This window comes from Galeopterus variegatus, unplaced genomic scaffold (genome assembly GCF_000696425.1).
Source record: "Galeopterus variegatus unplaced genomic scaffold, G_variegatus-3.0.2 Scaffold1760, whole genome shotgun sequence".
Lineage (NCBI taxonomy): Eukaryota > Metazoa > Chordata > Mammalia > Dermoptera > Cynocephalidae > Galeopterus > Galeopterus variegatus.
In genome coordinates, this window is record NW_007727871.1 from 133,009 (window position 1) to 155,285 (window position 22,277).

General features: G+C 38.5%; 1 protein-coding gene across 3 annotated transcripts in view; it reads left to right on the top strand.

Annotated features, from left to right (window-relative positions):
• The first annotated feature begins 12,627 nt into the window (after window positions 1-12,627).
• RAPGEF2 (Rap guanine nucleotide exchange factor (GEF) 2) overlaps window positions 12,628-22,277 on the top strand; it is a 168,650-nt gene continuing 159,000 nt past the window's right edge. For all 3 annotated transcript variants that reach the window (XM_008578797.1, XM_008578798.1, XM_008578799.1), the window contains exons 1-2: window positions 12,628-12,668; window positions 17,982-18,038. In XM_008578797.1, the coding sequence (XP_008577019.1) occupies window positions 12,631-12,668; window positions 17,982-18,038 (95 nt within the window). In that variant the 5' untranslated portion in view covers window positions 12,628-12,630. The remainder of the gene's footprint in view (window positions 12,669-17,981; window positions 18,039-22,277) is intronic.

Sequence of the window (22,277 nt, forward strand, 5' to 3'; positions counted from 1 at the left end):
GTCTTTTGCCTTTTTTCCTTGTCCGGCAACAGTTCGCAACCCTCAGTGTTGCCCCCGTACCAGACCGGGGACCGGCAACGGGATCGCAAGCCTCGGCGTTGCCCCCGCACCTCGCTCAGCCAGTGAGCGGGAACCGGTCTGTATATGGGATCCGAACCCTCGGACGGGAGCGCCGCCGCGCTTCCCAAGCGGCGCACTATCCAGTGCGCCACCGGGCCGGCCCGAAAGCCTCAATTTAAAAAAGATATAAGGAATACATTTTTTGGTGGAAAACACCTGAGGAAATTTTAGACCGACAGGAATGGCTTGAATCTTTTATATTTTACTTCTGAAATTCTTCGTATATATGTGTCATAAACACAATGCTTAAGAACCTTAGTTGAAGAAATATCAGAGCCTTATTTTAGATGACCAGTAATATAATTACCAGCTTTTCTGGGTTTTTGACATGTGAATTAGAATGAAATTACAATCCTGAAGGATTATTTTTCTTTTGGGTGTACATTAGTAAGCTCAGAAACAGTATTTTTCCTTCATATGATTAAGGGTTAAGAGAGCTATTTAAGAACATATTTAAGAATTTTATGGAAAATCATATACTTTTCTGTGATCTTCCCCCCCCCCCTTATATTTTTCAAAAGTATGTGATGATGTAACTCTCTGGGGTATGAGTTACTGGGATGCACAAAACACCTCAGCTGTCTGGTGATCTGACATTTTTGTTTAAATTGCTCTGTGTTTTACAGAGACTTAAGGCGGAGAGGCTGGTTTAAAATAAAAATTTCCCTGCTGAGGATAATAGAAATTAAATATGTTTAATAGGAGTGCTGAAGAACTTATCATCTCTCCTGCCTGTTTTCTTTAGGGGCATAAGGAGAAAGGAGTCATCATATTCTGAGAAGAATTTAAGGAATGCTTTCAAGACCCAAATCTCAAAGTTTACGTAATGGAATTGTGCTTATGAGACATTACTGAGTTTTTGGAATCTAGGAAAAGACTTTTGGTCCGGTTTGCCATCTTGTGGTCATTGATAGAATTGCCCAGCCTATATAGGTCTGAGTTTCTCCAAGCTCTTAATGTCAAGATTGAAAACACATTTCCTCCTTTCCTTCTCTGCTTGTTATTCTCAGGGAGTGCTTACCTCAAGGTCGTGCATATCCCCACCCCTGCAGGAATGTTGCCCTTTTCTTTCTTCGCACCCAGCACCTCACCATTTGTTGCTAGATGCAGAGGTTAGAAAGAGGTGTAAGAGAAGACAGAGTACCTCTGTTCAAAGTGCTTGTTCTCTGATTGAGGAGATTGAATATAAACCCCTGAAAGTAAAGTGACTACACGTGCAGGGCCAAATATGAGTGGTAAAGGCAGTAAAAACGTTAGTGGCTCAGAAAGGAAGTGGTCAGTGCCAATGGTAAATGGAAATTGGAAAAGTGCTTTTCACCAGAGGGAAAGGAGGGATGAGTGTGTTTTGAGGGACTTTGTGTCAGGCTGGGCTGAGATTGCTGATAGTTGTCTGGAAAGGGTGCAAGAGATTGTTGATGCTTGGGCTTTATCTGGAAGTCAGTGTGGGGAGCCTTGGGAGCAGGAGGTTGAGTGTGAGGTGCTTGAAACAGTGCTGTGCAGTATGTGCTCTGGAGGGAGTAGGCATCCTCCTGCCCCACTCCAAACAGCAGCAACCTCATTCCTGCATGACCTTCAATGTGGTTTGTGAACCTACTAGAAACACATATTATGTAGTATTGTACAGGACAACGTTCTGTGGGCACATTTTGGGAAATACTACAAAAAGTAGTGCTTCAGGATGATTAACCTTACAATATGCTACTGATCTGTTATATTGAATTACTTAAATGTAACAGATTTTCTTCGAATGATATTTTAACATCTGTATTAGTTGTAGTGTGGCTATACTTTAGAGGAAAATATACACAACACTTTAGTTTGTTTTCTAATATACTCCACAGATGAAAAAATATGTGAGAATGGAGGCAAAATAAATTAGGCCTTCAAAGACTCCAGTGTAACTCCAATGTGATTGAAACTTGTGGGAATCTCTTATAATTCTAGACATTTAAAAGATTGAAGTATAAATGTTTTGAGGAATATTTTTAAGGTAGAAAGTCTAAGGGTTTGAATGTAAGTTAATTAAGTGCATGCAGAGATTTTTTAAGGCTTCACTTTAAGTGTTATAAAAGTTTTGAGCTATGGAAGGTAAATTTATATTGAGAGGAAAATACTTGAGTTTGTTGTCTAGCTCCATCAGTCTCAAATATGTTTCCAGCCAGTCTTTCTTAGAGGGAAAATAAAATGGCTCTTTTAAAAATTGAAAAATTTCCCCATTACTGTCTTCCACATTCTTAAGGATATGAAATTTCAAACCAGTGTCATTTGAAAAGTATATTAATAACAGATGTGATAAAATATATGTTGGTTACACTTCTCTTTAAACTTGATGTAAAAACATGGATTTATAAAGCAGACAGTTTAAGGGCCCTTTATATTTTTTATAAATAATTCATTAGACTTTTTGGGGGTAAAGTTATTCACATATGAAAAAGATGCATTAATTTGTAAAAATTCTGACAAATGTTTTAGGAATGTTTGAAATTTTATGTTCTTAGGATTACTTGTGCTTTCATTCAGATCTCATAGGTAATAAACTCAGCTACCATTTCTTAAGGATATATTTGTGCCATGTGTTGTGAACTATGCATAATTTTAACCACACAGCATAGCCACATAGATATTACTTTGATTTGCAAATATGGTCTCAGTAATACACCCAGTGTCACACAGCTAGGGAATGATGGGGACCAGGATTTGAACTGTGCTCCATCAGCCTCCAAAGCCAATACTCTTTCCATTACATCCCTCTCCTCCATAGGATAGCTCTTTCATATGTTTTAGTGTGGAGATGTTTGAGATTTCCTAAATAAATCTTTTAAACTTAGCCACAATGTAAATAAACACAGTGAAAATTGCAGAACTTTGTCCTTTCTGCCCCTTCCTCCTTTGACTGTAGACATGAGTTTGAGCCTTAATGTCCTTATTAATAATATCGAAGATATAACTCTCTAATTCATTTCTAATGTTCTTTTGCCCAGAAGGATAAATTACATTTTGTCTTTGCAAGTTTCTCTCTCTGTTGGATCCACAGGGGAGAATATGTTGGCACCAGTACAGTTCCTGGTCCTGTGACCACTGTCACTTTATGCAAAATGCCCCCCTCTCTTTCTCCTTATGTTTAAATCTATAGACATTTACCATTTAGATCTCAAGCTTTACAAGTCTGATAATTGTCTCACAGTCTTGGCCTCAGTTTCTTTGAAGATTGAGATAGTCTTTTTAAAGGAATCAGCCTACTTCCAAATATACTCGTAGTTTAAATATATGGCTTCACATATAAAACAAAACCCATTTTAAAGGAAAAAGATATGTATCTTTTCCCCTGCTGCAGTGCAAAATAATCCCCTCCCCCCATTATTTTTTGTCGTGTGCAAGCAACAAAGACTATTGAGGACAGAAGTGAGTATACCAGCAAATATCGTAGGCAGGCAGGGGTGGGTAGGTGGGAAGGAGGTGGAGGTGGAGGAGTAGTGATCTTTCTCGGTTTTTCAAAGATCATATTAAAATATACTATATATTGTTAGTGAAATCTTGACACTGGCAAGCAAATGAAATTTAAAGCTAGTTTTAGGTGAATTATAAGTTTGCGATGAGGCCTTATATTCTGAATGAACCTCTAAGGAAAAATTTGAGAAAGTCCAGGATGCGAAGTCAGACTTTCCCTCTGACTTCTTTCCCGTTAGGTGTGTATTGTGTTTACAGACTCTGAGCAAGAGGGTTGACTTTTAGGTTGTGAACAATAACTCTCCTAAAGTACGTAGACGATGCTGCTTTTGAGTTTTGAACCTGGCTTACATTGAAGCAAATAAAAGGAGTCTGTTTTTCATGGGAAAGCTTCATTCAAATGGCCTGTCAATATCTTTGTCTACTTCTACAGTAGCTTTAATCTGCCTTCAAATAGCATCTATTTTTGAAAAAAGGATGTCCTTCCTAGGGTAGAACGAAAGGCTTATTGTGCTAAAAAAAAATGCTGCTTCCTGGTTAGAGCAACGTGTTCCTGTTTATACTCAATGACTGGAGAATTTTTTTGGGAAAAATAGCTTACGTTTTCTAAGGGCTCTTTGAAATAGTAATAATCATGTGAATTTTATTTTCCTTGGGAAGTGCAGTTAGGGATGTTAGAAACTTCTCATTTACATGCCAGTTTCTTGACAAAAGTGGAAATTTAGGTGGTTTAACTTTCCAGCATTTTTTTCTATAGTCAAGTTTGTTGAAACATAACTTCATTCTGTGAATATCTCTCATTTGTGTAGAGAGAGAAAAAAAAGAATCTAAGAATATCAGTATATTGCTACATGACTATGCCAATTGTAGGGTTAGGCGATTTATAACTAAAGCCAAAACATTTCATTATTTTAGTTATCTCAATCCTCAGCAGCAGCCGATTACAGCTGCTGGTAGCAGCAGTGGCAGCCTTCTCGGGGCGTCCCAGGGGCACTAGTGGCAATGGCTTGCAGCAACAGCCTCCAGTAGCAGTAGTGACCTCCCCATAGCACCCCCGGGGGCGGGGAGCCCTATGGATCAGGGCTTAAGTCCATAACCCGGGACACCTGAGTGCACACGCGCAATTACATTACACAATAACCAAGGAACACTTGGGTGCACGTGCATATTTACATCAAATGCTCGGCAAGATTCTGAACATCTGAGGGGTCCTGACCATTTTCCTTCATTTTACCTACAATCAGGCGATCTATGTCCTGGTAGATCTTAAGAGAAAACTCTCGCTCTGTGTTGACTCCTATCTGGTTTTCACTGATGGCTGCAAATTTCAGGTTGGTTTGAGGAGCAAGGAATTCTTCAGCACCTCACCCTTATTCACTTGCACTTTGTTTTTCCTTTCCCTTTTTGGGTAGAGGCAATTTCATTCCAGCTAACAGATTGTTTTCATAAAAGTCAATCACTAAGGGGAAATAAGTATTGAAAATTCTGAGTGAGAAGTAAAGGAAGAGAAGCAGTTTGGGGTGTCCACTGTGGGCAGGAAAGGGGTGAGGATATTCCTGGGCAGGGCAGAGCTGGGCTGCTTTGCAGTGGTCTCGCTTGCTGCCAGATCTCTTCCCTTACACTGCTGATACGTTTTCTCTCTATTAGTTCTGCTGCCTGAAATCTCATACCACTTAGAGATTTGTTGGGACTATGGAAATGTAAATGCTGACAGATGATTCCCATAGAGGGCCCCAAGTGATCACTCACACTTGCGATTGTGTTCAGATTGCCTTCCTTTAATTTTTAGACCAGGGCATAGTGACTCAGTTTGGGGCTTTAGGTAATGTGAGGTCTCTGTACCTGGGGAGAGGGTAGAAAATGTTAAAAGGAAGATTCAAAAGGCAGTGTTTGCCTATTTTCAAAATACTGACCAGTCTACCTTGCTCCTAGGAAAAGAGAAGAAAACTTGTCTTCCTTTTGGCCTTTCAGTGTTGTTTACCCTACTTGCAATCCCTAATCATGGGTCAACTTAATATTTGGCAACTGGGCTCTTTATTGAAGAAAATCTTGAACGTAGATTCCTCATTCTTTTAATTTGCATTTCTTTTGCTTATCTGGAAAGGAGGAACTTTCATTCCTCAGGGTCAGAGAGCAGAGATTTCCTGATGCCTTAGCCATAGTGTCCCCACTTTTTTTCATACACATTTCCAAATTTGTGACGGTCACGTTCAGATTGTATAGTGAGACATTACTTGTCTGCTGGTCATCAAGACATCAATTTCTTAAACACTCCTGTTACAATTAAGAAATCTCAAGTTTAGATAGAATCAGTCTGTAAAGTTCAAGCTAAACAATATTGCCTTTCATTTAAGAGAATAATGTAGAATAATGCTGTCTGCTTCCCTAGTTTATAATATCCCCGTGGCATAGACCATTTAAAACAGGTTTCTTTGGTGATGACTTACTCTAAGAGTAATAGAAGAAACTCTGGCCATAAAATTGTTGAATTCATTTAAGAAATTTATGGTTTGGTTAGATATGGGGAGTGTTTGAAAATTTCATGGAAAGTGTCATATTATCTTCTAATTGTATTTTTCTACAAACTTTTTGAAGTATCCTCGTGTATAAAATATTCACATGAGACAGTTACACAGGATTTTCTGGTTGTGTATTGCTTGAGTGACATATGTTTAAAAGTACTTCCCCCCAAAATCATAATTATGTGAGATGTGAGTGTTCTATTTATGAAGCTACGTATATATATATGGGAGGAAAAACTGCTCTTATTCCTTGGTCATGTAGTAATAGTATGATGTAGTCTATTGTCTCTTTCCTTCACTCTTAGTTTTATGATACAAGTTCAGTAACAACTTCTTGACCTGTTTACTGAGTTATAGGTAATAATATTCCATGTTCTCTACATTTTAATTAACTAATCAGCGGTCTCATTTAATTTTCAAGTTATAATTAAACATATTGTCTCAAGATAAAGAAATAATGGTTGATATATTCTTTATAATCATACAAGTTATACATTCATACTCATTGTTAAGCCTATGCATGTTATACTGACACACATAATGTGTTTGTAATCAACAATTTAATTTGCAAATATTGTCTTAAGATTAAGAAATAATGGTGGTAATTATTATTCATAGACATATTCTTTATAATCATATAAGTTATACATTCATACTCAAAAGTGTTAAGTCCATGTATGTTTATCGACATATATAATGTATAACTTGACTTATTCAGGAATGTGACCCTTATACAGCTATGAAACTCTGTATTGTTAAAAAGCAACAGATTAATAAAGGGTCATTTGATCAAGGACCCAGCTTGTTTAATTTGATTTTGCTTGGTTTTGTTGAAGGAGAAGAGACTTTATTTTCAAGAGTGTTCTCTCTTAAGCTTTTAAAGCTGTTCTTTCCTTGATTCTGTCTCAACGCTTCCAAATTCTTGCTGCTATCATTATTTCTTTTAGACCTCTCCCTCCTTTCCAGAAATAGATTTTCAAAATTCTGTTCCTTTCTAATACTTTCAGAAATATACTTTTTTGGTCAGTGTAAATTTATTTGCTTGATGAGTGTTAAATGAATGTAAATAGTCTTGTCTGTTCGCTTAAGTAAAAGCAGTGTAGGCCTTGGGCAGATTGTAATAGTTGACTGAAACTTTACTGAAAAAAATGTAAGACTTTAGTATTAGGATCTAAACTCTTCAGAAATGGGAGGGCAGTCTTTTCTGTACTATTTAGTGACTTGTAGCATACAAATTTGTAATATTTAAACTAGAATATGAACTTTAGAATTATCCAGAAGGATCTTTTATTATAAGTATTAAGGAAGAAAAGTTCTAATTCAAACATTTTTATTGACTTTTCTTAAATAGAAATAGAACATTATGATTGGAGTCTGATTGCTTCTAATGAAGGTGTTTATTAGCTTTAGGAATGCATACTTTGTCAAGTCGATGGTGGAAAATTTTTGTTTCAGCTTTCTTATTTGTACTGAATTTATAGGGGCTATTTTTACATTTCAATTTTTAAATAGCTTTTAAAAGACTTCTCAGTGGCTTCTGGTCCAGATGGTGGAATAGACGGTCCCCATTGTCACTCTCTCCCACAAATCAACGAATTTACAACTATAAAAATGTAACATCAGCCAAGCTGGGGCCACTGGAGCTCAGGTGAAGAGGAGGAAAGACCTATGAAACTCACGAAGGTGGAAGAAACCATGGTGAGAGAAAGAAAAAACTGCTATCAGTGTTTACAACTATAAAAATGTAACATCAGCCAAGCTGGGGCCACTGGAGCTCAGGTGAAGAGGAGGAAAGACCTATGGAACTCACGAAGGTGGAAGAAACCATGGTGAGAGAAAGAAAAAACTGCTATCAGTGTTTCAGGCTGCGGCTGCTTTAATGCTGGAGTGCATGGAGCAGGAGCCAGCAGAAGCCACAGCTGTGCCCTTAGGTGGAATTACTTGGAGGCGGCAGGGGAGAAGAGGACTCTGTTGGCCCCCAGGACAGCAAGACCACTAATAGGGTTCCCATGGACCCATGCAAGAGCAAGGAGCCAGAATAGCTGAAAAAGGGAGCCATTCAGAGGCTGGTGAGTCATCGCAAGGGACTGGCACAGGGCCCGTCCCATGGGCAGTGTTTGGAGCATGAGTGGTGGGGGAGACAGGCCCCCCAGGAGAAAACTGGGACACAGCAAGGACAGCTGATCCGCCCCCCGAATCATCGCAGGACCACTCAGAGGAGACTGGTTGGGAATGCAGAATTGCATGAGGTGCAATTTGATGGAAAAACTCAGGCCCAGATCAGAGTTTCTACACAACCCAGGTGCACCAAGTATCTGGAGAGCTGGAAGTACCTATAATGTCAACCATTAAACTCTGAGCTGCACAAAAAGCCTTTCTTAGGGAAACAGTAGCAAAGCAGCAATTTACTCAACCACACAGCTCAAGTACTGGTTCCCATAGGAAGTTCCTTCATGTTAGAAGTAAGTGTAGGACAAAAAGTTGGTTCCGGCCCAGGCACACCAGTAATGCCTTGGGGTCCACCATGGGACATGAGGCATGGAAAAAGGGACCAGACCCCCCTCTTGCAATGAGGCACACGATGCCAGCACCCTGGGGCCTGCTCAGGGACCCGGGGCATGGAGAAGGGGACTGGACCCCCTTCCTGCAACCAGGCACACTGTACCAGTGCCTGAGGACCCGTTGGGGACCTGGGGCTTGGAGAAGGGGATTGGACCCCCCTCCCATAACCAGGCACACCGGGCCAGTGCCTCCCCCCCTCCCCCCCAGGGTTCCCGGGGTATGGAGCTGGGGACCGGACCCCCTTCCCACAGACAGGCTCATTGTGCCAATGCCTCGGGGCCTGCCCAGGGACCTGGGGTATGGAGAAGGGGACCAGACCCTACTCCCACAACCAGGCACATTTCGCCAGTGCCTTGGGGTCTTCCTGGGGATCCAGGGCATGGAGAAGGGGACTGGACTCCCCTCACACAACTAGGCTCACCACATAAGCACCTTGGGATCTGCCTGGGTTCCTGGGGTATGGAGCTGGGGACTGGACCCCCCCACCCCCCAACCAGGCACACTGCCAGTGCCTTGGGACGTGCCCAGGTTCTTGGGGTATGGAGCTGGGGGCTGGACCCCCCACCCCCCCACCCCAGGCTCACTGCACCAGTGCTTTGGGGCCTGCCTGGGGAGCCGGGGCATGGAGAAGGGGACCGAACCCCCTTCCGCAACCAGGCAACAGTGTCAGCACTTCAGGGACTGCCCAGGGTCCCAGGGTATGGAGAAGGAGACCAGATCCCTCTCCCACAATCAGGCACACCGTGACAGTGCCTTGGGGTCTGCCTGGGGACCCGGAGCGTGAAGAAGGGGACTGGATCCCTCTCCCGCAACCAGGCAACCGCGCCAGCGCCTCAGGGACTGCTCAAGGTCCCAGGGCATGAAGAAGGAGACCAGACCTCCCTCCCACAACCTGGCACACTTCTCCAGCACCTCGGGACCCAACCAGCTTCCTGGGGTGTGGAGCTGGTGACTGGACGGCCCCCTCCACCCCCCCCAACAACCAGGCTCACCACACCAGCACCTTGGGGCCCGCCCAGGGACTCGGGGTATGGAGCCGGGGATTAGACACTCTCCATGACCAGGCACACCACCAGCACCAAGGAGCATGCCAAAATCATCTCCTCCATGTGGATGGCCCACCACAGCCACCACGATATCGTGGCTGCTGCGAAGGCGGCTAGACACCACAACCACCACACAGATGGTCTGCCAGCCACTGGAGTGAGTTGACACAAGGAGAGTCACCAGCAGAGATAAAGGAGGAGGATGTCTCTCCCCACAGAGCACATTTCATAGTGACAGAAGAGGCATCTGCTCTATGATTGTATTGGGAGACTTAATCATGCCTCTCAGCATTGGACAGATCATTTGGGCAGCAAATCAACAGAGTAACCGTTATTCTTTCAGAGGGAGAGAGGAAATCTAGGGTAATTAGAGGGGGGAGGGAAAGGGATGGGGAGGGATTGGACAAGGGGCATAAAGAATAATTACGTTTGTAACAATATATATGCTAGTAATATTGATTTGATCAACATATGTCAATGTGGAACCCCCAAAATATGTATAATCAATTTTGATTCAATAAAAATTAAAATAAATAAATAAATAAAAGACTTCTCAGAAATATCAAAGATTACAGATGAGTAAAACGAAAGGCCATCAGTTTATTTGAAAGATGACCCCTAGAGGGTGACATTTTAAATTCCTAAAATTGATAAATTTTGAATGGGAATAATTTAAAGTTATAAATCAAGCCTTTTTCCCCCTTAGCACATCATAACATTGTTTTAAGGACTACAATAAAATATTTTAGGCTGAATACTTAGTATCCTCTTAAAAAGGTTTCTAATTCCTTATCTATTCTATGAATTATTGTCATCTGTGCCCTTAATATATGAAATTTAATTGAATATAGAGTTCTAATTGTTCTTAAGTGTTTTCCTAAGGCTACAAAATTTTCTTAATTAAAAAATTAAATTTAACCAAGGAAGTATGACTTGTACACTGAAAAGTGGAAAACATTGTTGAAAGAAATAAAAATGACATAAATAAATGAAAAGCCATCTCATATCATGGATGAGGAGACTTAATACTGTTAAGATGGCAGTGTTACCCAAATTGATGTGCAGATTCAATGAAGTCCGTATTAAATTGACAAGCTGACCCTAAAATTCAGATTGAAAATGCAAGGCACCCAAAAGAGTCCTGAAGAAGTAGAACAAGGTTGGAACACTCACACTTCCCAATTTAAAAACTTAACTACAGAGTTACATAATCACAGCAGTGTGGTACTGGCATCAGTATAGCCACATAGGCCAATGGAATAGAATGATATTCCAGAAATAAACCCTTACCTTTAAGACCAATTGACTTTTCAACAAGCATACCAATACAGTTCAATGGAGGAAAGAATAGTCTTTTCACTCAACAAATGGTGCTGGGACAACTTGATATCCACATGCAAATGAATAAAGTTGGATCCGTACTTCACACTATATATGAAAATTAACTTGAAATGGATCATAGACCTAAATGTAAGAGGTAAAATTATAGAACTCTCAGAAGAAAATATAGTAGTAAATAATTGCCATTGTGGGTTAGGTAGTGATTCCTTAAACATGACTGAAAGCACATGCAACAAAAGAAAAAAATAGATAAATTAGAGTTTATCAAAGTTAAAACTTTGCACTTCAAAGGACATCATCAAGGAAAGGAAAAGAGTCCACAGAATGGGAGAAAATATTTGCAAATTATATATCTGAGAAGGACTTTCTATTCAGAATATATAAAGAACTCTTACAATTTAATGATACAAAGACAAATAACCCAATTAAAACTTGGACAAAGAATTTGAATAGACACATTTATCAAACAGCACATGAAAAGATGCTCAACATGCTTAGTCATTAGGGAAATGCAAATCAAAACTACAGTGAGATACTACTTCATACCCAGTAGAATGGCTAAGATACAAAAAGACAATACAAATGTTAGCAAAGATTAGGGAAATTGAAATCTTTACACATTGCTGATGGGGTTGTAAAATCGTGCAGCCACTAAGGAAAGTAGCTTGGCAGATTGTTAAAAAGTTAAACATAGAGTTATCATGTGAACCAGAGTGATTCCACTCATAGGTATATACCTATGAGAATTGAAAATGGTGTTTAAAAAAACCCTTATACACAAGAGCTCAGAGCAGCATTGTTCACAATAGCCAAAGAGTGGGGAAAGTCCATGTTCATTAATTGATAAATGGATAAACAAAATGTAGTATATATCTACAATAGAATATTATTTGGTAGCAAAAAAATATATCACTGATATTTGTGATATCACAAACTATGTAATCCTAGGTATTCATTGGAATCCTAAAATTCTAATTCCCTTTGGCTTGTCATATGTGAATATAAGCAGGACTTTGAGTTTTTACCTTTTCTGAATTTTTATGAGTAACTTTGAATCTTTTTTTCTGTTTATCATAATGTGACCTAGAAAAATTAAATTTTTCTATATATAAAAAATGTAATTTTGGTAAGAATTTGAAAAATTGAATTTATGTTTTTAAGTGTAGTCATGAAATAACATGTATTCTATTTTGACTAAGAATAATCTGATTTAATCATGGTATTGGCAAATATCTATATATTGAAATTAAAACATATTTTCTATTTTGATATAAAAGGCAGAAAGTAGGTGATAAAGAACAACTTATAAATAATTTATTTTCATAAGTTTAAGTCAATTTATTTTATATTGTAATAGGTTTTTGCGTATCTCAAAGGCAGTGATAACGAATGACGTTTGTACAATTCAGCTTTTCTTTTAATAATGTTTATTTTTAATGCCTAAGAAAGCATGTATTTTTTTAAAGCTATCCGTAGCTTAGTTTGGTCTGAGATATAGTGTCTTAGTTTAGAAACCTTTCCTGACATGTCTAATAATTTCTATCTTTTTCTTTCAACAGGATCTGGAAATAGTATATTCCTATTTACATGGTATGGAAGCCTTATCAAACTTGAGGGAGCATCAACTTAGGTATGTCATTTTGCTATTGATTTAATACTAATAGAATGCTGCAATGTTATATGATCATTTATTATAGTTAAAAAGTAGGCTTAAAGAAGACTTACTTATGAAAACTCTGCTTCATCTAGCCTCTATACTTGGCTTTATAAATTTTACAAATTTTTTTTTTGACATTTCTGCCATAGTAATATTCTTCCCCATCTTGGTACCTCTCTCCCTCTCTCTTTCCCCTCCTTGTCACCCTTCCTCCCACCTCCCATAAAGTAGGTGAAAGACCACTTGGTGAATATACCAAATGGGGCATTGTTTGCTGTTCTGGCCAATAAAAATCTACAGCTTAGCACTCAGATATATCAGAAACCAAAACATTTTTAATTATTCACAGAATAATTAGGTTCATTGTTTTAGTATGTCCTATGTCTTTATATACATATATTTATTGCATTAAGTAGACTGCCTCTTTCTGGGAAACATATTTTATATACTATATTTGTTTTTATAAGGTCTGCTCATATAAAAATTTTATCACTGCTGTTGTACAGTTGTATAGTAACTTTATTTATGATTATCTGGGCTTCATTTTAAAGAATAGAAGTGATTTTACCTTAACTGGAATATAAAATAAAGGACTTTGGAAAGATAGATCACATATAAAGACCAACTAGGACATAATGGGAAGGGCCTGTTTTCTCCAACTCCCACTGGTTTTGATGGCAACAGTTTTTAATTATGAAAGGAATACTTTTACTATATATATCCCCTTTACTCTTTAAACACCACTTACTTTGTGAGCATGTCAACTTCATATTTAGTTGTTAATTGAAAAAAGTATCAAGAGGATTGAATACTTCTAAAATTAATTTTTTTAATGAAAATCATTTAAAGTAGATTGCATATTAAGTGTTTAAAAATTCATTCAAATTTTATTAGAAAGGGCAAAACTATTGGGATTTTAGAGATGGCTCAAATCAAAGCAAGAATAATTTTTAAAGTGTGTAACTTTCATTTCATTTTTTGTGATGACAACTTAACAAAAAATTGTAGTAACAATTGTTTATTTAATTGAATGCAATTAATTCTCAAATACAATTAATTAATATGTACATACAAAGGTCACATTCCCATTGTTCACATAAAAACACACATGGGTAATATTTATACTGATTATATAATTTATGTTTATAGTGTGTGGTTATAAAATTATTTAGATAATAGGAATTCTATGCAATAGAAAAGATTTTTAATACTTATGGAATATTTCAAAATTACAAAAGTAGAAATAATGATATCATGAAGTTTTTTATACCTATCAAAGTTCAGTACTGAAGTTCAGAACCATCAACTTTTCTGCCATTTCAAAGGCAATTTTTGGTTAGAAGGAATTGATTAATTCAAGGATATAGTTTAGTCTATTTGTGTAACAAGAAGAGAGATACAGATATACCCAATAACTTGGATAAACTGGTTTTTTTTTAATACTACCATTTCTGAAGAAATACACCTCTTTTAGATAAATTATTTTCTTTGAATTTTATAAATAAAGGTTTTACCCTGGGATTAATAGAGAACAATGACTTAGGACTCCCACATAGTATAGTTTTCTTATTTTAGGGGGAAAAAAAAGCTCTTAATCAAGACTTCCGGTCTGTTTATTCAGTATTGGCAGTAGAGCAGTGTTAGTGTTCTGTTATGGGGGGGTGCGGGGCGTGGGGCAGAAGAGGCCTTCATTTATTTGAAAGCTTCAGTTCTGTGCATTGTGGTGACCCACCCATATGTAAGCAATAAATTAACTCTGCGTAGTTAAAAAAAGAATGTTACTATTTCACTCTAAGAACACACACTTAGTGCAGTGTAAAGGTTTTCAGACCTTCACTTGAAAATATACATTTTCTCAACACAATTGTGACTGTTTTTCTAATATTGACCTCCTTAATCCATATAAACTAGAAGCAGCATATTTACCAAAGGGAAAGAGAATGCTGTCGTTAAGACCAGAGACCAGAAATCTGTAAAAAGCAGAGTTGTTGTTTGGGGCTATTTAGTGTTGGAAACAAGAGCCTGCTGAAATACATATATTTTCTTCAGCATTATGAGTGAGCATAATTATTATTATATAAGCACCATTAGATCATTAAGAAATAACTACGTTGTAGTTATTATACTCTTTAGGAATTCAGGGATGATCAATATGCTTTTGCTAAAACATTCCCTAACAATGTTTAAAGACAAAAGCATTTTGGTACTTATTTCATTTATTTAGAATATTGTCATCTAAGAGATTTTATCATAATTTTCTGATAGCACTGGTTAAATTATTCTGTAAATAGTTATTGATTGAGTGCCTACTATGTACTATATATTGGTGTAGGCTGTGGAGATACATAGCACTGAAGTAAATTAAACTCCTGCCATAAGGGAGCTTAGGTTTCTAGTGGGGCAGATACAATTGAAATAAATGGATCAGTGCTGATTTATTCATAAGTTAGTGTATTAGGCATGGGAAGAATGGGTGCTGAGCTGCTCTGACTTTGGAGTCGAAAGGAGATGACATTTTAATTGAAGCAGCCATGCAAAGATTTTCACAGTATAGAGGTGCCCCAGGTGGTCTGTCATGGGATCAGGCTTGGTTCAGGAGAAGGCAGGGGCCACAGTATAACAAGGTACAGTAAGCATAGCAAGCAGTGTAGGGCCCTGTACTCAAGGATGAGGAGTTTGGATTAAGAGCAGAGATGTGAGGTGATCTGACTTAATGTTTAGAAAGATCTCTCTGGAAGCTGTGTGGAGAATGGACAATAGGCATGCTAAAGTAGAAGCAGACGTCTGCTTTTGTGTTCCTGGTAAGAGGTAATGGTGGGATGGCAGCTCATACTAGTTTTAACCAAGGAGATATGGGGAACTTGGTCAGTTTTGGAGGATGTATTTTGGAAAAGGTGCTGGCAGAAAGATGGATATGAAGGGAAGAGTTGGGAATGGTGACTCTAAGGTTGTTGGTATAAATGGGATTTGATTTTGGGAAAGCATATTTTTTGGGAAGAAATTCAAGTTCTGTTTTGGACATTTTAAACATGAAGTCTGGGCCGGCCCGGTGGCGCACTGGGCGCTTGGGAGCGCGGCGGCGCTCCCGCCAAGGGTTTGGATCCCACATACAGACCGGTTCCCGCTCACTGGCTGAGCGAGGTGCGGGCGCAGCACCGAGGGTTGCGATCCCGTTGCCGGTCCCGGTCCGGTATGGGCACGACACTGAGGGTTGCGATCCGTTGCCGGACACGAAAAAAGACAAAAAAACCCCACAAAAAACCCCAAAAACAAACATGAAGTGGCTGTTACACATTCCCAGTGGCTACAGGGAGGAGGAAATTTAGATGAGTGGATGTCTTGATGAAAGATTAGTTCTACGGCATTGCTTTGGAAGTTATCAGTTTATAGATTAAATTTAAAATCATGAACTGGGTAAGATTACTTGGGTATAGAGGTGAAGAGGGCTAAGGGCAGGCCCCTGGAGATAATAACATTTAGAGGTCAGGTAGAGGAGGGGGGTGGGGAAGAATCCAGAGGAGACAGAAAAAGGAGTTGGCTGGTTGCTCATTGGGTAGAGCGTGGTGCTGATAACACCAGGGTCCAGGGTGCGATCCCTGTACTGGCCAGCCGAAAAACCAAAACCAAAACCAAGGGAGACAGAAAAAATGACTAGTAAGTTAAGCGGGAAAACCAGGGACGGGAAGCATAAAGAAGGTAATGGTGTAAGAAGAAGAAGAAAAAAAATAGGCGTAATCAAATGGTGCTGAGAAGCGGAATTAAGATAAGGAATTAAGATAAGGACAGACAGGATTTAGATAACAGAGAGGATGCTGATTACTTGCAAAATCTTTTCTTTGGAGGTTCAGGGCCCAAATAATGGGGGAGTAGAGAGAAAGTGAGAAAATGGAGGTAGAGTGCATAGACTAAAAGAAAATTTTCTGTAATGGGAAAAGCAAAATGTAGATAATAGCTGGAGGGGGATGTGGGATGAGAGAGGGATATCACCCTGCACAATGGGCGGTACTAAGATGTGTTTACGTATTAGTGTAAGTGATTCAGTAGAGAGGGAGAAATATATGGTAATGTGGGAGAAGAAGATAAGCTTGTAGGATCGCAGGGTGGGTCTTATGTAGGAGAAGGAAGGAGATCCAGAGAATTAAAGAGGCTCAGGCAGGACCCTTCTGTTGCAACAGGAAACAAGGCAGAGCCTGTTACTTCATTTAAGACCAGATATTTTTAAACCTATCCCTAATGACTGTCATCCTTTCCTATGAAGAATTGTGATTCAACCTATTAAAGAAAACTTTATGTTTAATGATGTATATTCAAGGTTTACTGCTGCCTCCTGGAGTTCAGTGACGTTCAGTTGGAATGTTTGAGGAACAGACTGAAGACAAGGACCTCTACAGTAGGGTGGTAGCAGTGGGAAAAACAAGGGAAAAGAGTACCCGAGAGAGTTGTTTATTGGATTTAGCAAACAGAGGAAAGATGGGTGTGGGTTGAACCCTGTGCTTCCCAGGTTGGAGAGAGCAGCCCCATTGACCAAAATGAAGGTGCTATTGAAATAATCACTTTTATAGCCAGACTCTTCTGTTTATTGGTTCCTTTGTAAGGCAGAATAGTCATTCTCTGATTTGCATTTCTGTATTTTGAAGGAAATTTAATTGGGCTTAATATAATAGGATGCTTCTTGAAGATGCTGTTCTTCAGATAATTTAGAATATTTAAACATTATTCATGTTTTCCATAATTTTATAATTTTTTCCCTTAGGGATGAATCAGCTGAAATAACAAATCTTTAAGGTTCTAAGCCCTCCATTTAGTCATTGGTCATAAAAATACTGAGTTAATAAATGCCTACTTTTGTCTGAAATTCCATACTGTTGAGTAACATTAACATTGAGCTGTGGATGACGTTATCGCTTTTTAAATTAATAGGTTTTCCTTTCTAACTTTTAGTTTCCTTCTCATTTTCTATTTACCTTGGGGAACATTAATTTGTCCACATGCCATTTACAAAGTATAAAATACATACAGTCTTTTTCCTCATAAAATAAACATGGCAAAGTTGACATCGTATTAGATGTTTTCTTTTTCTAGCATATCTTTATTGGATTTTATTTTGTTTTGTTTAATTTTGTGAACCCAGGTACCAAAAATATTTATCTTGAGGCTGATAAATGAGTGTGACAAGCCATATAAATAATCTTAACTTTCTAGACTACATGGCTTACTTAAGTTTTTAAACTATTAATATGTTCTTTAATAATGGATGTTGAACTCATGTCTTTATCTCTTTTACAGGTTGATGTGTGAAACTGTGAGATATGAGAGACATGAAGCAAATGAAGTTTTATACTAGTAGGTGTTTCCCTTCTGTTTGTACAATGTATAATGCAGTGACTACATTTCCTTAAAGTATCAAAGGAGTATTAGTAATAGCTGGCTAAGTCAGCATTAACTTTTTTGTGTGTTAATTTATTTTTCATAGTTTAGAAATGAGAAACATTTCAACTGTTTCCTGTCTTAAAATAAGTGTTCAGTCCTTTCCTGATAAGTTCACATTTGTGTTTGTTTATCTCTACATCTATCACATGGAGGTCAGAGATATTATTTCACATTAATAGAGTATTTTGACATTTTTATCATTAAGAAATAAGAAATAGTGTACAGTCTTTCCTACAGAACAAAACATATTTTCCTACAACCGTACCAGATGAGAAGCAAAGACAGTGTAAATGTCATATTTTAGTTTATACTTCTTTCAGAAACAGGAAAAGAGACTGCCCACATCTCCATGGGTATAGTTTCTTCTTTAAATAATATTAATATTTCTTTCAGGATGAGTAACATGTTCTTAAAAAAAAAATGACAGCTCATTTTTTAACAGTGATAGACATACAGTAGATAAGTAGTGGCATATGAAGCATCTATAAACTATGGTTTATAGCACTAGACATATTATTTGGTTGGTGACGTTTGCCCCAGGCCTGACTGTTGTTCTGTGGTCCTCCCTTCCTATTTTTCTGAGCACTCATTAAACAATTTCTACCTTTTAGGCATATTATAATGGAATACTTATTGAAATAAATAAACCACAGCTTCTGCCCTTTAGGGAGTCCATAGTCTGTTGAGGGAAGTAGAAATGAAGTAAAAGGAAAACAGCAACAACTAACAAACCAAAGCAACAGTAAGAGCGTAGGTGTGTACGAAGGGTTGAGGGGCCGGGGAGTTCTTGAGGGAGACGGGAGGGCCTCAGAGAAGTGGCCCTTTGAACGAGGTCTCGAAGGGGTGTCCACTGGTCTAGAGAGACTTTTTTAGCTGAAGGAACAGGACGTACAGCGACACAGGAGGGGAAGGGGCCTGGCCTGCTGTTTTGTACATCGCGGCAAGTGTAGAGCAGCTGGCCTTGTGCTGTGGGTAAAGAGGAGAGGCAGGCTGCAGTCGTACTCGTTGGTCACTGTGTTGTTTAAAAAGATGGTCTTGGTTCTTCAGGCAACTAGAAACGAGTTTTTTCCCTCATAAATAATATCATATACGGAAAATTACAAACGCTCCCAATATGAGAGACAGTAGTATGATGGACCCCCAGATACTCCTCATCCAGCATTGTGAACTCATGGCCAGTCGCACTTCATCTCTTACCCCCACTCTCCCTACTTCACCTGGATCATTTTGAAGCAAATCACAGGCATCATATCAATTTATCCATAATTATTTATAATTATTTTGATATGTATCTTTAAGAGATTAATACTTAAATAAAGTAAATATTATCATCAAACTTAAAAAATTTTTCATTAATATCATAAAAATACTCAAATTTCTTTGCCTAGAAAAAAAAATTTTTTTTTAACAGTTTACTTATTTGAATCAAGATCTAAGTATAGTCCATCTATTGTGATATTGTGATGGTTGGTATCTTTCTTAAGTCTCTTTTAATCTGTAGCTTGGTGGCTGATTTTAAAACAGCAAACTGACGTGACAAAATACCTCCCAGTCCTCAAAGACATATACCTGTGGCTGTATGAAAGTAGGAAGGGTGGGTTAGATTGAGTGGGTGGGTAGGGCAGTCAGGAAGGGCACCGTTGCAGTAACCTTAGGTGGTCAGTGCTTGAACTGAGGCAAAGGCTGACGGAATAGGAGAGTTGGGGATGGGTTTAGAAGATACAGGTGGATAGAAGCTAGGACGATTCTTCAGTTGTAACTTATTGTCTTAGTCCATTTTCTGTTGCTATAATATACTATCCAAGACTGCGTAATTTATTAAAAAAGAGGTTTACTTGGGCTCAAGGTTCTGGAAGCTGGGAAGTCCAGGATTGGGTGGTGGTATCTGGTTGGCTTCTGGTGAGGGCCTCAGGCTGCATTATATAACATGGCAGAGAAGCAGGAGGGGGATCGAACGTGTGCGGGAGGGACAGAATAGGAGAGGCAGCTCACTTTATCGTAGCCTGCTCTCATGGTAACTAATCCAGTCCTGTGAGGGGGAGAACTCACTCCTGCAGGAATTAAGTCAGTTCCCATTAATCTCTCTTAACTTAATGGCCTAATCACCTCTTAAAGGCCCCATCTCCCAATACTGTCATACTGTGGACCAAATTCTCCATGCATGAATTCTGGGGGACACACCCAGACCATAGTACTTATGAAGCTATGCCATCTAGGAGCTGTTCAGCAGGCAATTGTAAATACTCATGTAGAGTATAAAAGAGCAGACACCATACAAAAGCATAGTAAATAACCAAAATATAATTGATAATGAGAAAACTAACAAAAGAGGCAAATGCCATAAACACTTATTCTCGAGCTATGCCATCTAGGAGCTGTTCAGCAGGCAATTGTAAATACTCATGTAGAGTATAAAAGAACAGACACCATACAAAAGCATAGTAAATAACCAAAATATAATTGATAATGAGAAAACTAACAAAAGAGGCAAATGCCATAAACACTTATTCTCGAAGAAATTAAGGTATAAATAACTTAAAATATTTCTTTTAGGGGCAATTAAAAGCTATCCATGGAATGGGTGTATAAACACCAGGGGCAGAAATCTCTGATGAATATTATTGGCATTTATTGAAGCAGTCTAGTGGCAGTGTAAGTGTCAACTTTATTTTGTCCTTGCCCTCTGTAACATGGTTTTGGCTATATTGATGATGATGATGTGATAGCAAACATTTAGCAAGCACTTTCTATGTCCCATGTATTCTAATTAGTGCTTTATGTGCATTCATTTACTTATGCTTTATAGATGTCTTGTGAGGCTTTGAGAAGATAAGGAACTTGCCTGAGGCCCCACTGCCTAAAGTGGGACCTGGATCTGAGTCCAGGCACTGTGATTCTGCTGCCTTAACTCTGACCCAGTCACCAGCATTTTCCACCCTTTTTTATGCCATGGTACCATAAAAAGTGACCAATGCTTGTGTACATGCTGGGATAAACACACAATCTCTCCCTGCACCCGTCCTGCCCACAGGTTGATGGTGGCAACTGAAACCCCCCTGCAGCTCTGCCTACATTATTGTGACTCCCTAACAGTTATTACTTATTATTCCTTTCAATTGATATTAGATTTCAGTGTCTTCAAACATACCTGGGTTTTTTGGGGTTTTTTTTGTCAGTTTACATCGTGCATGTGAACCATGCTGGTAATGCAAAGCCGTATTTTAGATAATACTAGACTGAATGCATCTGACTTTGTGGCTAGAGTTGATTGTAGCATTTGCTCCTATTTGACTAGTTAGAATTATGTCACAGTAAGCGATGAAGTCTGTGGATATTCAATAAATCATGATTTCATAAGACCAGAAATTCACAGAGGCTAATTGTAGATTCACACGTTCTGATTCCTAGTATTTGGCCGATCTTGTGATGAAGTGTAATTGAATTATTTTCTTCTGTGATCATTGAGCAGGCATGCTTCTGCTCTTACCATTTTGTGTGAGTGCAGTTTTAAAAATTAAAGAACACCTATATTTGTGGTGTATGTACATCAGTGATAACTTAATAATACTACCCCTCTTTCTGGAACCTGAAGTTATTACCTGACGGGGAATGACTTGTTTGTTCTTGTTCTCCCTTGAGCTTACTTTAAAGAACATAGTGTAGTCAGAATATCAAAGACTTTCAGACTTTGGTTTTATGACCAAGAGACGAGTAGTCATTTTCCTTATTATGTTTGTGAGCTAGTGACTTCTAAGTGTATGGTTTTAATAATTTCAGCAGGTAAATGTAATACTCTTTTGATCCACCTCTGTGCCTCATTTTTCTCATCTGTAATATGAAAACAATAGTTCCTACTCTTCAGGGTGGGCATGGGGATAAGATGTCCTAAGTACAAAGTGCTTACAGCAGTGCATCTTAATTTCACAAAAATGTTAGCTGTTAACATCATTGTCATTGTCATCATTGTTTTGGTAATTTACATTTTGGCCTCCCAGTTTTTTTGCTGTTTTAAACTTTTGTTAGGAAGGAATGATGATAGTGATGCCCTACCTCCCACAGTGTTACTGTTTGTAAACCAACAAGAGGACAAAAATGCCATATTAAATTGTATTGAGACTGGGGGGAGAGTTGTGGTTCTGATAAAATTAAATT